Source organism: Gopherus evgoodei, chromosome 12 (genome assembly GCF_007399415.2).
Source record: "Gopherus evgoodei ecotype Sinaloan lineage chromosome 12, rGopEvg1_v1.p, whole genome shotgun sequence".
Classification (NCBI taxonomy): Eukaryota; Metazoa; Chordata; order Testudines; family Testudinidae; genus Gopherus; species Gopherus evgoodei.
The window spans coordinates 31,709,586-31,727,470 of NC_044333.1; the positions used below are offsets into that span (position 1 = coordinate 31,709,586).

General features: G+C 39.4%; 1 protein-coding gene across 3 annotated transcripts in view; it reads left to right on the forward strand.

The window, feature by feature from the left end:
• Positions 1-17,885, forward strand: part of WWOX (WW domain containing oxidoreductase) — a 672,980-nt gene that overhangs the window by 518,843 nt on the left and 136,252 nt on the right. The window contains exon 9 of one of the 3 annotated variants that reach the window (XM_030582114.1): positions 5,814-5,870. The exons of the other annotated variants lie outside the window; for them this stretch is intronic. Coding sequence (XP_030437974.1) covers positions 5,814-5,837 — 24 coding nt within the window. The 3' untranslated portion in view covers positions 5,838-5,870. Of the gene's footprint in view, positions 1-5,813; positions 5,871-17,885 lie in introns of those variants that run through there. 3 annotated transcript variants of the gene reach the window in all.

The following is a 17,885-nucleotide window of genomic DNA, read 5'->3' on the forward strand; positions in this document are numbered from 1 at the left end:
TAACAAATCTGAATGTGCAGGGATGAGCACCGTCTTTTTACAGGGAAGCTGCTTGTTTATTTAACTCTTTCCCCTCCTTTCCTCAAAAACATGTGCATCAGTTTGAGGATGATAATAGCATGATAGGATGATAATAGCAGGTGATCTTCCAAGCAGAAATAATTTTCAAACTGACAAATATAGTGAACACAATATAGCTATACATATTTCAGAAAAAAACATCATGCACTTCTGTTTAAGGATTCATTAGCATGGTGTAGATTAAACACATTGAAGATGGCACAGATTGTTTCATTTTGTTACATTCAATTGGACTGGATCTGTGCCATTTGTAAATAGCAATATTATCCAAGAAGAAGTCTTACACATGTGTCACAGTATTCCCCTAAGGAGAATGAACTGTTTCCTAACATCAAAAGATAAACCTCTGTTTTCGTCTGTTAGTTGCAGCAAAGTATGATGAGACATGTCTAGCTTTAAAATGTTTGAGTAGCACAATTACTGTGCCTCAAGTCGACTTGCGTAGTCCAATAAGGGATCTTCATCTTCTTCATAATTCCAGGATTCAAGTCTATTAAGCTGCTGCTTATACAGTATCCCAAAACCCATCCAACTTATGTTGTCATACTTGCAAGTAAGTCTCAGTACACTAAAGTACCTTCTGACATCCAGTGATCAGGCTTCTGAGGAGAATGGTGACTGTTCTCACCGTAAGCCAGAAGGAACACACTTGCAGGCTGCAAAAGCAACCCCTCTTCCAGACGAAGAGAAACAGCTGCTGCTAAAGGGGGGAGGGTGGTGGTCAGGCAAAGAGCTTGATTTAAATTAATATAATATTGCTGTTCACAACATGGAATACTTTAGGCATCTGTTTAAAATCTAGCATTCTAAATGAATGGAAACATTCCAAAGGAAATTTGAGTAGGCTTTATCTGTTACATTAGTGCTGCAGACAGTAAAGATGTATCTTAATCAAAGGTTGCTTGTATCTTTAATATTTCATCAATTGAATTCAATAGCAACACTGAGAAAATGAACTGAAGAGAGTGACAGAGCCAATGGAAATATGAATGCAGGAGAAAAAGGCAATCCTGCTAATTCTGTATCCATAAAAGGTCCTTCCAGTGAAAAACACGGAACAGAAGCAAATTTACTGTCATTGACTTGTGTCTAAATGTTCCAGCTAAATTAAATGGTAAATGTCATAAAGTAACAGATTTCCAGCATGTCCATATGATGTTTTCTGTTCCTACTGCAGAATCCATTTTAAATGTATTTTTACACCATCCTTTTAGGCTCAGCCATACTCTTTTCCAGGACCTCAGGGTCAAACATACTCCTGTTGTATTATTTTCTTATACTTTAGCTCATTACACCTTATGATTCAGTGGAAACATAATACAAAAATCTTTATTTTAATTAATGGCAAATTTAGAACAGAGCTATTTAATAAGTCTGTTCTCTGAACTTAAGTGTAGCAGCCTGAAAGGGCTAACTGTCATTTTATTAGCAGTGGAGACTACTGATTCAATAGTGAAATAATTGACAAAAGCTGCAGGTAGGGCAGGAAACATTTAATTGATTCATAAGTATCCCTTGAGTGAAATGTACTGAAGAGTGTTGAGTTGTTTTGTTTTTTGTTTGTGCAGTTGGGAGTCAGTTGTTGTTTCCTCTGGGATTTAACAGCTGTCAGCATTGTTAATGACATCAAATTCATGCATTAAAATCCTCTCATTCCTCTCCATTTAAAATGTGGATGTGGAAAGCACTGCCACATCCCCCTTTGTGAAGGAATGAAAATCCAAGGAAAGATAACAACACTTATTACAAAACCACAGACCGGAGCTTCTGTTGATGGAATCTCGTAATGAGTAATTAAGCTACTTTGCAGAAGTCAGCGCTGTCACATTTGGAATTGGGTATTTCCATTCCCCTGTGCAGCTGGGAAAAGACTAGGAAGGTGATAAAGGAAAGAAAAATAAAATGGTTCTGGAAATATCTTTGTGGAGCCTCAGAGATTTCAACACAAAAGTAGTGACTAAAAATTAGCCTCCCGAAATAACCTTCTATCTGGTGTGAAAGACACTTTCTTAAAACATTCATACTTATATCAGCACTAAACAAAAAACAATTAATTCTTTTTGCTATTCTACCCTCTCTCAAGAGTATACCAATGACAATGAGTTTTTCTGTACCTCCTACTTTGTAAATGGAACCATGAACATTCAGCCGTGGCTTGGAATATATGTCACATAGGGGCCTGGCAGACTTTTGAGTGGAAATAATTATTTTGGGGGGAGGGAGATGGGATTGGTCCAGATTCTTTGCTGCAAAGTTCAAATAGTGCTTATGCTTTTAAACAGATTTATGAATCTTATGCCCCTAAGAATTTCAATTATTGAAAATGACTCTGAATAGGTTGAATTGTGCTTTCCTCTTTTTATTTCCTTTTGTGTCTTTATGGTTATTAAGTGATTATCTTGGTCATAACTTGCTTCTTTCAAGTAGCTTTATATTTTTTAGAGGCAAAAAGGAAGTAGCAAGCATAATGTCTTGAATAGGTATATCCTTCTTCCAAGCCATAGTTTTTGTGGAGAAACACCCTGTTTTTTTTACATTCCCATACAGTAACTATTACAGGAAAATTAAATTAAACTAAACCCCAACAAAGAAATCAACTAGCTAGCAAAATGAATTTACAGTGAACCAGTTTATTTGAAATTTCTATGGGTTCACTGAAATACTGTACAATATACAGGAATAAAAGAGTTAATTGGAATAACCAACTTCCAGACCAGATAATTAAATATGAATGTCTGCTGTGTCACATCAATAGAAATGTTAATTGAATAACACATGGAATCCTTTCTAACACATAGTGTACCTGCTTCAGGACTAGTACTCTAAAAAGAGTAAAACTTCATTTGCCCAAGATGATGTATTTTGGATAAATCCTCTATATTAGCAGAACCAGGGGACGATATAGAGCTACGGTTAGTTTCGATTAGTTGAAATATCAACAAATGCCATCATTCCCCAACCCTCACATAAATAATACAGACTGGAGATAGATGGTATATGCAGCAAGAATTCCTTAACATCCCACTATTAGGTTACATCTTTGAAGGATTCTAAAATTCAGCCTCGATTTAACTTGACAGCATTTTTTTATTTTGCTGTGAGGTCTCTCTTGATAGTTAAACTGACCTTGACAGATCCAGAAAGGGTCCTGAGCCTCTCCACAATAATAACTTTCATGCCCTGTTTTGGCACCCCTGAAATTATACCATTCTTGGACTGAGGAGTGGCTTGCTAGTCTTTTAAACTTAAAACGTTTTAGTGCTGCAGGATGAGCTTATACTTTTGGAATGCAGGAGCAGAAATAGGAATAAAAGGAAAAGAAAAGGGAGAAACTACCCATACTTCAAGCACGAGTGGGTCCTGTACATTTGATTTGCACTCAGACTAAAGAGATGCTGACTAGTGCTATTCGCTCTGAGTACCACTGTTTTCTTGCTATCGTCTTCTTTCAAAGGAAGGGCTTGAAGGTGCTGAAAAACTCTAGGGAGGGGGCCCCAAAGAAGCATTTTAAATTTAAGGGCATCCAACTGAACTTCTCTTCTTTCTTGAGATGCTCTAGCTCCAGATGTGCCCTGATGCCAACTCCTTGATGCCCTGGAAAGATAAAGTCAAGGAGGCCTAAGGATTGATGGAGATTGCTAGGAAAATTTGACAGCACCATCTACAGCTGGAAACTCTAAAGTCCACAACAGGGTGGATGAGGGATTTGATGGTTTGTTTTTCTGCCCACATCATACTCCAAGGGATCTTATTTCTGAACTACACTACCTGTGAGAATTGCCTGTTATCAGTCACTGATGTTGGTATGACTTCCAGCTGCAGAGTAAGCTCCTCCTCAAGCCAGATTCTTCTTAGACTATCACATGTATGCTATTAAGGCCATAGGGGATGCATCAGTTATCAAAAATAACTTTGAGTACTTACTTGATGAAGATCAAACCCTTCTGGAAGTTATTCCATTTTGGAGGGGAAAACAGGAAGCAATATGTGTCCTGAGACTGTCAAGAAGGATACAATTCTGTACACATGCTATAAGCAGCTAGTTTAGTTTCTGCTTCAAAGGCACTGAAGCCTATTTTACCAGGCAAGCAGATACATCTACAGCTATCTATTACCGGAGACCATGACAGAAGTACTGTTATCATCATTTTACAGATGGGGAGCCTGAGGCTCAGAGGTGAAGTGTCTTGCCCAAGGTCATACAACATGTCAGTAGCAGCACCAGTCTGGATCTCCTGACTTCCAGTTCCTACTCTAGCTAACAGAACCATTGAACCATGCATGCTCCCTCCCACAGGGTCTCCTTCTCTAAAAATAATATTTTCTTTCTTGCCAGCTTTTCCCTATCAATGTCTAGATAATTTTTTAATCCAGGCAATGTGTGTGTGTGTGAGAGAGTGAGTTTAACCAGTTCAGCCATGTATATATTTTTCTTGGTAGATAATAATGTTATTGCACACCCTTCATTATCTCAAAGACCTGCATTACGCTAAAAAATGTATATTTAAAAAGATGCTGGCAGTAACTGCCACTGACAACCCACCCCCTTTGAAATAGGGTCCCTTTATGCTACTGTGTAGGAAAGGCTCTGCACATTGATCTATGGATTTTTCATTTGCTTTCAAACAGTCTTGCTTGTGTGTCTGCTAAAGGTGAATAAGCAAAGTTTGAATCAGTTTGACTTTGGAAAGCATGAGTCTGAGCAATTACCTTGAGAAAATACACCACCTTTTGACTAAATAGATCTGTCAGAAAGAGCCAGAGTACAGTATGCCATTGCTGAAATACATTTGTGCACTAGTAAACCGGACCCAGCCAATTAAACATCAAAATGTTGGCTGCATTCCGTTCACAGGAAGACTTATGTATGTTCATTTTCATAGTGTGTGTGTATGTGTCTTTAGACTTTTAACTGACAGATTCCCACAGTGACTAGACTCGGGAGTTAGCAATTAGCTGTGCGCTGCAATTGTATGCTCCGTAGCTTTCTGACAGAAGAAGACAGAAAGAGATAGAAGTAGAATAATTCTCGTTCAGCAGGACTGTTTGATATTTCAGTCTAGGAACCTAAAATGATTTTTAAAAGTCTGAAAAAAATGGTCATTTGAAACCTGACCACTTCAAATCTTCTCTTAAGAGCATGTTGTATGATAGTGGCTCAGTTTTACCCATGCTCAGCACACTGTCTTTTATTGAGCTTGAATATTTGGGGTTTGCTTAGTAACTAGTAGTGTGATACTCATTTTGAATCATTCCTCTCTAAGATCATTGAATAACTTTTGTCTAATTACCGCCAAGTATCTTACAGCGGACTCAGTCAGTGATATGTATAAATCCCTGTGATTTGTTACAAAATAGCTGCAGTAGCCACTTTTTAAATCATGAGCACTTTCCAAGCCCCACCTTGACCTGATATGTATAAGTCTGAGTGACTTTTATTGCTGCCATTTTCAATCCTCATGTACATCAATTTGGCAGGACGTTTAAATTCATTAAATGTTTGCAATTTCCACAGCAGTGTGTAATGTTCTGCTGTTTTCTCGGCAATCACACATGCTACTTTGTGCTTGACAAGAAACCCATGCCTACTCTTGTCAGAATGGCTATCAGAGGCATTAAGCTTGTTAAGCCAACTAGGCAAGAGACCAGGACACTAGTTTTTGATGTCTAATGCATCAATTTCCCTTTCAAGAATAGCTAGTGTCCATCTTACACATAACTTCTTATTTTAGGGCCACTCAGACTTTCGACACTGAGAACTGCATTTAGACTGTGGAATGAAAATAGAGAGAGGAAGAGGAGGAGAAGAAACAAATTGCATCCATTTTGAACTATAATAAAGAGGTACACAGCATGATCACTACAGAGCCTGGTATGCAGTGTTCTTTCTTGAACTTCTCCGATCAGTATGGATCATGGATAAGGCTACGTTTATGTCACAGAGGTCATGGAAGTTAGGGATCCGTGACTTCCAGAGACTTCTATGACATTCTCTGCTTCAGCCCCAGGGCCTGCAGAACTCTGGAGCTGACTGCCAGTGGGCAGGGGCGGCTCCAGGCACCAGAACACCAAGCGCGTGCCTGGGGCGGCAAGCCACAGGGGTCGCTCTGCTGGTCGCTGCAAGGGCGGCAGGCAGGTTGCCTTTGGCGGCATGCCTGCAGAGGGTCCCCTGGTCCCGCGGCTTTGGCGGACCTCCTGCAGGCTACTGCCAAATCCGCGGGACCCAGGACCTCCTGCAGGCAAGCCACCGAAGGCAGCCTGCCTGCCATGCTTGGGGCGGCAAAATACCTAAATCCTCCCCTGCCAGTGGGGCCCTGGCAGAGTTCCAGCGACAAGTGACAGAGGGCCCCCTGCAAAGTTCAAGTGACAGGTGACAGACTCCTGAGGGGGCCCTCCTCAGGGTTCCAGCGACGGGCTACAGCCTCGCATGAGGGGAAGGGGATGCCTTGGGCGAGCAGCAGGAATGTCCCAATTTCTCTTTGGGAAATATGGTCACCCTGCAGCTCCCAGCCACCATGAGAGGAAGGGGAACTCCACAGCTCCCAGCCACCAGGGTGGTGGGGGAAACCACTGAGCCACAGCAGCAAAAGTCACAGACAGGTCACAGCTTCCATGAATTTTTGTTTATTGCCTGTGACCTGTCCACAACTTTTACTAAAAATAACCATGACAAAATCTTAGCTTTAATCATGGTCTTTGGGATCCGTAGTCTTCATGTACAACAATTTGGTAGTGGGCACCTGGAAGGGATAGTGAAAAGAATATATTATCCTCTGTTTTTGGTTCAGAATATCCCTTTTCCATCACTTGTTCCCTGTAAGTTCTTTAACTAAAAGGAAAGCCAGCAGAGGGGCTCAAGACAAAGAGGTGTAGGGAAAATAATTTCCAGAGTTCACCAGAGTATTTGATGGCAGCCATATGTTTCCCAGAGTATTGTATGCCAGTATGGAAGTAGGTAATGAGTAGTGTCCATACATTTAAGAAGATTAGAGTTAGACACAAGAGTCTGCTCACACTATTGCATGACTAGTTGGCACCTTTAATTCATTTGCACGCTGATTTGCGGTATGTGCACTAGAAATGGCAAGTTAGACCCACCAATGCAAGCAATCAGTTTTTTGCCCAATCACGGTATTAATGCATGCATTTTATATGTGTATTTTTGTGCATACAATTGCATGGGCTTTTTTTACACTCTAATGCTGTAAAACAATAGTTTTTGTTCTATCCCTTCCCGGAATCTTCTACCCTTTATTTTTGTTCTTCAGACTTTTTTTTCTTTTTTCTCCCCATTTTATCTGAAGTGAAATGACAACACAAGATGCACATGTATTTTCAGACAATCCTTTCAATTAGAGGAGTGGGGGGAAATCCTATTGGGTCATCCAATACCCACTTCTACTCGTGTTTTAATAGAAAAGCATCTGTATTAACTTTATAACTTTTCATCTGAGAATGTACTCAACAATAGTAGTAAGATTTCCTACATATAAACAAGATCCCAGTATATTTCTATTAGAGATGGCCAAATCAGAAGCCTCACATCCAAACTCCTTTGAGTTTCAGGAAATTTGAATCTGCCAGTAATGATTTATGTTTTGATCCTTGTGAGATCTAAGACCAGAAGGGGACTATATTGAGCTTCTGAATTGAAAGTATGTGATAACTCACAAAAAGAGGTGGTCTCATAAGACTTCCACCACCTTGGGCTGAAAACATTTTGGGATTTTTAGTGCCATTGAACTTGAATTCTAACCCTGACTTGGCCTCTGACCCAAACACTGCCCTAAATGTAAATCCAGATCTGGATCTGGATACCACTTCCTTGATCCATTTCAATTTTACTTACCTCAAAAAATGTGTAGCAGTTTTCCTTGTGTTGAGTTTCTCACACTACATCCTCTCTTCAGTATGACGCAGGCCACTCTGGTACTCCTCTGATCTGTACAAAAAAAATAAAAAGGATACACCACACCTGCATCATGGATTTTATATAATAATAATATGAGCCTTCACAGCAGACCTAGCATTTCTACCTGGACAATAAACTACAGGTGTATCAGATACGATTTGAGTGTTAAGATTAGGTGTCAGTTATGTGCATTCATCCCAAGGTGCTCTTCTCTGTCAATTATGTATTTCGATTTTTTTCTAGCACTTTTAGAGATATTATTAAACATTTAGCTGCTGGCCTTTTCTATGTTTTCCTCCTATCACTCAGATGAATGTTATAGAAGGGCACTCACGTTCCTATATGGCAATCTAATAGTTAAGCAAAGGAAAAGCTAAATGGAAGAAATCACATCAGCAGATGGGCTTCAAAGTGGCCCAATAAAGATGTCTAGGCATGTTTCCCCTCTGGAAAAAGGCAATCAGCCTTCTAGGAGATGGTGAATAAATGAACTCTGATTATTACTAAAATAATGGGCAGATTCTCTCATCACAATATATAAATACTTAGTAAGGATATAACCCAGACTGGCTTTAAACACATACACTGCAAGTGAATGTTAGGAGCCCCACCTTTGGGGGGCTCTCTGTTATCTCTGCAGATCCTGACCACTCCCTGTCTGATAGTGGGATTATTATTCCAGGGCTTCATGCCCCCCTCCGAGCAGTTTAGGGAGCTACACATACTAAGGCTGCATTTCCAGTAAGAACACATACATTTGTAATGTTTCGTTTCGGAAGGCTCTTTCCTTTGGTAAGAGACTGATCTTCTAAAAATCATGCAATAAACAGCTCACTCTTTATCCATTTTGTGCTTTATTCTGTGCTTTTTTCATTTATAATTTTTTCAGGTAAATGCACATCCCCCTCTTCTGGGGGTGAAAATGGAACTTTTGTGAGAGAGTGATGTGTGTTCAAATGACATATTTCCCAAGCATTCTGTGTGATAAGTTCCCTCAGATACTGAAGTTACCTCTGAGCAATGAGTTAACACAACAAAGAGAAATCAGTGTGTTTGCAGTGAGCAGAGGATAGCAGTGCCTAAACTTTACTATTTGGAGTGGGGGGATGGGGAGGCACTGAAAATTGCTTTTTATAATTAAAAAGGGAATCTCAGATGTTTTATATCTTGAATATTTACAATAAAACCTTCAAGTGCTTGTCAAGAGGGTAATGTGTCATTAGCAGGAGCCTTTGCCTCTCTTCTCCTCTCGGACATGACAGTGCAGCAGGATAAGAGAAGAGTAATTATAGTTCAGCAGGGCTGCCAGGTGTGATAAATGAGTAATCAGCATACAGGAGCCCCAGTCCTCAAAGGAGGACTATTACAGTGTTATCAGCTGCAGGCCTGGGTGTACCGGGGCCTCTCTCAGAGACAGAGACAGGGTCCTTTGCTGTCTTTTAGTTTGGGCACTGGCTTCTTTGTGCTACAAGGGGGGCTGTGGTTCTAGCATCTGCCTTTTGCTAATATTTATATAACACATTTGCATGCTCTCCCAGCTAAATCCCATGTTTCTTTTTTTACAACTCTTTGTCACAAAGTGTTGTGAAAGGCTAGTCTGTCGATGGCTTTTTGTTCTTTCTTCTGCCATCCTGCTGCTTTGACCTTGTGTGTGTGTGTGTGTGTCTTCTGCTCACGCAGAACCGACTGCTCAGTCATTTTTAGCACAGCTGCACTGTGGGTAGAGATTTCTCTTGCAACAGACTTAAACATTATCAGCTTCCTGGTGATCCTAAAATCTCATTAATGTCAGGTCGCATATACTATGTTTCCTTGTTGTGCTGCTATTCAAAGCGTTAAAGTCCTCTTGACATGATTCATTTGTTTATTATGGCTGGAAATGGTTACATATCAAAATTGAGTAAAGCGTTTGATTAAAATTAATCAAAACCTAATTCAAACAATCAGTGGAACATTGATCCTCTACATATTTATTCCCCTTCAAGTACAGTGCTACCAATGACAACTCTGGAAAAGGGATAACATTTTAAAATAACGCTTAAAATTTTGAAAAAGGCATCTTGCTGCAGCTCTAATAAATTGCTATTAAGGAGAAGGACATAATGTGCCTTGAAGAAAAAAATGTTGGGCCAACACTTTTGATGCAAAGGTTATTTTTACAATACTTGCATTTTTATCGGTTGATGTATTTTAACTGGAGCCCTGACAATAGTCGCAAAAAATTATTACTCCAGCAGGGAGCTACTTATCTGACAAATGCAATGTGAATGGTCTTGTTCTTATCAATGAGATCAGATTTAAAAAAAAAATGAATACAAGGAAAGAGGTGTTGCTTTGTGAAGAGATAACCTTGCAGGCATGAACTTGCAAACCTGAATAAAAGGATGTCTTCTATGAAATAATCTGTGCATAAGTGCAATCAGGTCAGACTGTAATAGACAGTGGCGGGGGGGAATCAAAAGGGGGAAAAACTCATTTCATCACAGTTAATGGCAAGGAAAAGAAGGTAAGGAAGGACTTTCTTTGGAGCGGAGCTGTTGCGACAAAGACCAGGGCTTCAGCGTGTCATGCACCATTTGCTGTTGCACTAGCGCTCTTTTCAAGAGCTGTGAAGCCATTATTGTAATGTGAAAAAAGTAGAAAGAAATACCTGCTCTTGGTCATTGGAAGGGCAAATGAGGTGCAAGTTGCCCCCCTCCCCTTTTATATGCTATTTGTGCAGGGAGGTTTGTAGATTCCCTCTGGGAAAACTTCACTGGGATGCAGGAAAGATCACCTTGCCCTTATAAACAACACTTCTTGGCACTGTTTACCTTCTTTTATGACTTTGCTGCCTGAGGAGGAGGAGGGGACTGCTAGAGGCCCAACTGCAACTCTCCTTTTGTCTTTCAAGAAGTGCAACCTTTAGAATGTCCAAAACCTAAAGCTTTTGGATCGGGGCAGAAGTGGGGGGAAAGGGTTGGCTTTTGTTTTTAAATTAAAATATAGAACACTACCTTCTTGCATGGCGAAGTTCTCTGTTGGTCAAATAAAACCTATTGTCTCTGGATTTATTTTTATTTTTTTATTTTTATTTTTTTGCATATGGGCTGGGGAGAGAATCCTTTGTTCATTGGTATAATGGAAACCTGCCTTTAAACAGTTCTAATTTGCAAGCCAAGTACTTTATGCATCATAGAAACCTGGTTTTAACTTGGAGGCTGAATAAAATAGGTCATATTATAAGTGAAAGATAAATATAGATGTAAAATGTTGCCATAAATCTTTTAAAGAAGAAAAATCAGAACTGGCTTGTTCTTGTATAGTTTATGGGCAAAGCAAGATTACACATACAACCCTGCAGCTGATTCCCAGGACTGCTAAAGTGTGAAGAACAAGAGTGACATTCTAGTCTTCAATAAATCACGATAAAAATGTTTATGAACCCTGCAATTTACTGTCTTTTAAATGCAAATTGAAAGGGGCATCATTGCAAGTGCAAAGGAGACCTGCAGTTGTATGCAAATACAATTGTAAAATGTTGCGAAAGGCTTCTGAAATTATGTGATTTTTTTAAAATGATTTTGCATTTATACTTCTTTGACAGCTTTGTTAATTTTATTAAAAAGATCTCTCTGAATTGCAGGAGGGTGTTTATGAGCATTGTGCTCTAAAGAAGCAGTTCGCAGAAGCTTTCAAGGAGTTACATTTTAATTTGGCAGGCAGTGAAGTGACGTTTGCCATTCAGATACAAGTAATAAGAAAGTCCATGTTGGTTCAAAAACATATAAAGCAATTATTTTATCTGACAAAATATAGGTAAAGTAGCAAAGCTTGTTCCTCTTTCCACCATCCTCAGAGAGTTTATCCACTGTGAAATTCCTCAAAAGCAGAAAGAAATACAACAATCACTTGATCAGGGAAGGATTCAGGAGTTTTCCACTCGGGATTATTGAAGTTTGAGCCCGTCACAGATATAGAATCCTTTGGAAGAGGGAGGAAGGGGAGAGTAGTTGTTAATGGCTCCCAATCCTGCTGGAAAGGTATAACAAGTGGGGTTCCGCAGGGGTCTGTTTTGGGACCGGCTCTGTTCAATATCTTCATCAACGATTTAGATGTTGGCATAGAAAGTACGCTTATTAAGTTTGCGGACGATACCAAACTGGGAGGGATTGCAACTGCTTTGGAGGACAGGGTCAAAATTCAAAATGATCTGGACAAATTGGAGAAATGGTCTGAGGTAAACAGGATGAAGTTCAATAAAGATAAATGCAAAGTGCTCCACCTAGGAAGGAACAATCAGTTTCACACATACAGAATGGGAAGAGACTGTCTAGGAAGGAGTATGGCAGAAAGAGATCTAGGGGTCATAGTAGACCACAAGCTTAATATGAGTCAACAGTGTGATACTGTTGCAAAAAAAGCAAACGTGATTCTGGGATGCATTAACAGGTGTGTTGTAAACAAGACACGAGAAGTCATTCTTCCGCTTTACTCTGCGCTGGTTAGGCCTCAACTGGAGTATTGTGTCCAGTTCTGGGCACCGCATTTCAAGAAAGATGTGGAGAAATTGGAGAGGGTCCAGAGAAGAGCAACAAGAATGATTAAAGGTCTTGAGAACATGACCTATAAAGGAAGGCTGAAGGAATTGGGTTTGTTTAGTTTGGAAAAGAGAAGACTGAGAAGGGACATGATAGCAGTTTTCAGGTATCTAAAAGGGTGTCCTCAGGAGGAGGGAGAAAACTTGTTCACCTTAGCCTCTAATGATAGAACAAGAAGCAATGGGCTTAACCTGCAGCGAGGGAGATTTAGGTTGGACATTAGGAAAAAGTTCCTAACTTTCAGGGTACTTAAACACTGGAATAGATTGCCTAGGGAAGTTGTGGAATCTCCATCTCTGGAGATATTTAAGAGTAGGTTAGATAAATGTCTTTTAGGGATGGTCTAGACAGTATTTGGTACTGCCATGAGGGCAGGGGACTGGACTCGATGACCTCTCAAGGTCCCTTCCAGTCCTAGAGTCTATGAGTCTATGATAACACAATTTCCACTGACTGTTTTTCAAGAGCCATAATGATTTTCTGCACTCAGAAAAAAGTAGGGTTTCTACCAATTCTAAAACAAAATTGGTGAGACCATGTATGACACAAGCATATAGAGTGGCAACACCAAATAATGTGTACAAAGTGGGGTGTTTCACAACCTCCTGAACCTTTCCTTATTTAACAGCGTAAACAACAATGCAAGGCTCATATGATATATATGCTGCTGAATCTTCCCCCGTACTAGTATTGTACAGATATATGTATTGGGTAGGCATTATTAGAAGGTATAACATCAGCTGGTGCTACCTGAACAACATTTCTCTTGTGTTCCAAATCCTTGGCCTTTAGTTACTTTGAGAGGGGTATGTGATTTCTGGCAGCTCTTGACTTAAATATGCTGCTTTGGCACTGGCTTCCCATCTCAATGTCATAAATGGTTGTAGAACTGGCTGTCAGGTTCCAAAGTCAACATGACATTGGCTTGACTGGCCTAGTCCAGGTCATTGGTATAAACATTTGATCAAAGAATCTTTTGAGCCAAAATATATGAATAAATAAGTAGATAGAAAGGATGGAGATATTTATATGACTGTTGTCTCCTTCTATGGTATATAATGGGCGTAGTCTCATTTCATTGAAGATATTGTAACCCTTCACTAAAGGAGCCATAGTTTACATTGCTATGTAACTCCTAACATATCACCTGTGGTACTGCCATCATACAAGAAGCTTAAAATATGGCACTGTGATAGCATCCATATAGTCATCTGTTTGTTTTATTTTGGTTTTTTATTGACTTTAATATGTAGGGATCATTGTCTGTCAGGATTAAAAATGGAGGATGCTGGTGTTCTCAAGAAAGTAAACTGCTATATCCTGTTAGGATACTTACTGTGCAGCATTCTCTTTTTCAAACCTAGTGTACAGCATACTTCCTGGTATTCGGTGTTCAGCATATTGTGTTTGAGCTATTTTGTCTGATAATGAAGTTGCCACCCTTTGTGCGCCTGTGACCATACAATCTGCTCTCATATCATGAATCAGTATATCACTTAAGGATATGAATCCAGCATTCATTCACTCTTTTTTTAGATAGACAGGCAGACACACTGCAACTTAAGGAAGCATGTTACATTGTGACTGTAAAAAAAAATACAACCCTCCCCCCCCCCCGGAAATATTTGACTGGGCTGTTGAAATCTGGGCCATGAGAGGAAAATGGAGTTTTGGGAGTTTTTTTGGTAATGATCAATATTCATTTGTCATCTGCCAATATTACCTCATTGCTGAGAGGAGACTTGGGAAGAGCTGGGCTAAGCTATAGGAAAAAGATGAGTTATCTGTCTGCCTGTGCGTTTCTAATGCAGCCCATTACTGATGCCATCAGGCCAACAAATGCAGATATTTGGGAATTGCATTAATTGTATCTGCCGTGTTGAGTTGACAACTTATGAAAAATGCAATGGTTCTCCAACTTACAAAACCCAAAGAAATTACACCCATGTTCCTTATACCAATGCTTAGAAATGAGCAAAGCATAGTTCAGCACACAAAAATTGAGTAACACAGAATCAAATGACTTGCCATTTTTCCCTTACAAACACAGGCCACGATGATGAGCCAGATGGGGACAGTGGTTATTAATGTCACTATTGAACATTAACACACAACTGCTAAATTTTGTCTACAACAGAAGATTTTACCTTCTCCACTTTAAGTAAAAGCTATGTGAACAGCTCTGAAGAGCTAAGAATGTGACACACCTCGTTTGTGGTTATTGGGTGCACTTGTACCATGCCACAGATAGCTTGTGACATGTTATACTGCTGCCTGAGGGAGCAGGTATATTAACATAAGCAGGTATGTAAGATTCTTTTCACTTGACTAACATGCATGGAACAAGACAGAAAACATTACAGTGCCAACCTCTTGGTGACAGTAAATAGCCTAACTAAGAGACGCCCAAAAGAGAGGTTAAGAACAAAAGAATGGCCATACTGGGTCAGACCAAAGGTCCATCTAGTCTGGTATCCTGTCTTGCGACAGTGGCCATGGTTACAGAAAGTGACCTTTACCTAGGTGTCATAGATAACACTCACAGAAGATGTTTTCTGTGGTAATCTATTGTGGAAATATCTTTCAGAATAATTACTGTGACTCAGGTCTTCCTGAATAACATAAATATGTTCAAAGTATCTTAGTCCAGTTGAGATAACAGTCTGAGTGTATCCAGGAGAAGGGTAACTAAGAAGCAAGGTCTATTTGCCAGTCAAAGCAAGGTACTTTTAATCAAGTACACACGTAACTCATGCCCCGTTTATGAGACTATCTCCTGGTTGAACACTGATCATGTGCTAGGGGGTTGAAGTTCTGAAAACAACTCCCACACCCAGAAATTAATGTAGGGAAGGCAGATTCAGAATAAAATCTGCAGCAGTTTCTCCCCATGAACATGGACTGGTGTCACTAAGAGATTCCTTGAAGTTTTATTCTCACCATATTAGCCTATCCACAATGGGGCACAATGTTTGCCACGATTAGGTCAATATTCAACCCTATAAAGAAGATACTGCAATGTAACAATCTACTCCAAAGAAACCAACATGTTCCACAATAGACGTTTCCAGAATATGTCAGCATTCCATGATTAATCTGTTGCAGGGGATGGCTTTGTGGTTTAATCAGTAGGGTTGAAGTACCTCAACTTTTTTGAACCAAATGTTCAAATGCCACCAGAGTTGACTAAGTCCTTCTCCTTTTTAAGGTAGCTAATTTGGGTTCCATGCAGTTTACTCTCTGGGGAGCATTCGGAAGATTACTTGAAAAATAAGTTCCTGTTGCTTTCTGTGAACCTTTATGATTCCCTATCACTTTTCATAAGTGTGGAGGTTTGTGACGTTGTCCTTAGGCAGAAATTTTTCTCCCATAATTTTGCAATGTACTATGCATCATTTTCTCCCTGGCTGCCACCCTATATCTCATAAGTGACTTTACTCCAGTGGGGAATTGATTTGTATGCATATTTCATAAAACACTTTGAGATCCTTTGGGATGAAAGGTGTCATATAAATGTATTTCCCTGAGGAAAGTAGTGGAAACCTCACTACTTGACATATTGTACATTTAAAACTAGACTTGTCAAAACATTAGGAAATGAAGGAAACAATCCCCAACTGGCATTTGGATGGGCTAAGTGATGTAACAGATCTTTTCCACATCTAATGTCTATGGTTCTCTGATTTTATGTAGTGCATTGTAAAAAAGGTGGCAAGGAATGCAAAATCCATGCATGTATAAAATGTCCTTTAGCAATACTGTGGCTTGTTTTATATATCCTTTAGCAAAACACTGTGGTTTACTTACTAACTGATTTATTTTAGGCAGTTCAGAGCATTTCTAAAAGTGACCTCTTTGAGTTACTTTAGGGGGTGCAATGGATATGTAGCAAAACACAGCATGTAACTCGAGTGTACTCTCTGAAGCCAGATATTTGGTGCCAAGCAAAATTTATATGAGCAGCTTCTGTTTTAAGCAATTATATCGTGTGTAATACACAGAAGAGAAATTAAGCAAAAGTACATTTTGCCCTAAGGGATTGCTCTAGCTGTTGGTTTTATTTTAAATAAGTTTTGCCCCTCATACAGTAAGATTCCTGTAATAAATCACTTATGTGATAAACTACAGTGTATTACACAGAAGAGAAGAGAAGAGAAATGTCAAGTGAAAACAAATGGTAGAAGTGAAGATGTGATATAGCAGTGATTATGTATTGGGAGGAAGGTGGTTGTACACTGGTTTAGAAGTATAACAAATAGAAGGCATTTGGTAGTTGTACTCAACATAATGACTTCGCTGCAGTAAACTACTTACATAATAAACTGCAGAGGTGTCAGTGGAGAGTAACAGAATCCATCTATTTAAACTGATTCTCAGCTTACTTAAATTAATGGTGATCTCCCGTGTGAAGGGAAAAACCAGTAAAAAGACATGAATAATGTTCATGCAGAGAGATGTTATGAAATAAAATTAGAGTTACCATTAAAGATGAGTCATTCATAAGAGGTATGAAGGAAGGACTAACTTCTACCCGGGCTCATTTTCCAGTAGGTCTAATTTAGCAGCCTTTAACCGTGAAACTTACACTACCACCTGATTATTGGTGAAATAATAGTTGAGGAATGAAACATGCATACTGATTTTTATCCCTTGCTTTCTTTAATATAGAAGAGATGGATGAAATTAATGGGGCTGGACTCACTCCTGCAATATTCCAGTTTTAGGCTGCTGTAACTCTATGGATTGCAATAGAGAAATGCTGCAGTAATGCAGTGGTGAATCAGATCCAGATTTTCTCAACTGAAGGGCATTGGGCCAAATCCTGCAGACTTTATTCAGAAAAAACTCCCACTGTAAACAGTGGGAGTTCTGCACAACCATATCAGGCTGCATCACAGTGCACTATATCGGCTGCTTTCAAGAGACCTTATTTTCTGAATTACCTTGTTCCCCCAGAAATGTGTGCTCTTTGATTTCAGAAACAAGTACCCAACGGAATTCCATTGAGAATATTGCGGCTCCTTTTGCTGTGTGATTCAAATCAAAACAATGTATCCCAAATCTTAGAAATGAATAGATTGGTATGCAAATATCAATTTTTAGTTTTGATTATTGATATTAATACAGTGCTATGGGGATAATAATGCTAACTCACCTTTGTAAACTACTTTGAGATCTATGGCTGAAAAGTGCTAGTGATGAGAAGTATTAGTGGTGTTATGGTTGTTAGAGCTTTCAACTGACTTGAGAATTTTGAAGTAAAAGTTAGGAATATACAATGGCAGAAAGGCTTTGGGCAAAGGGCAATGATG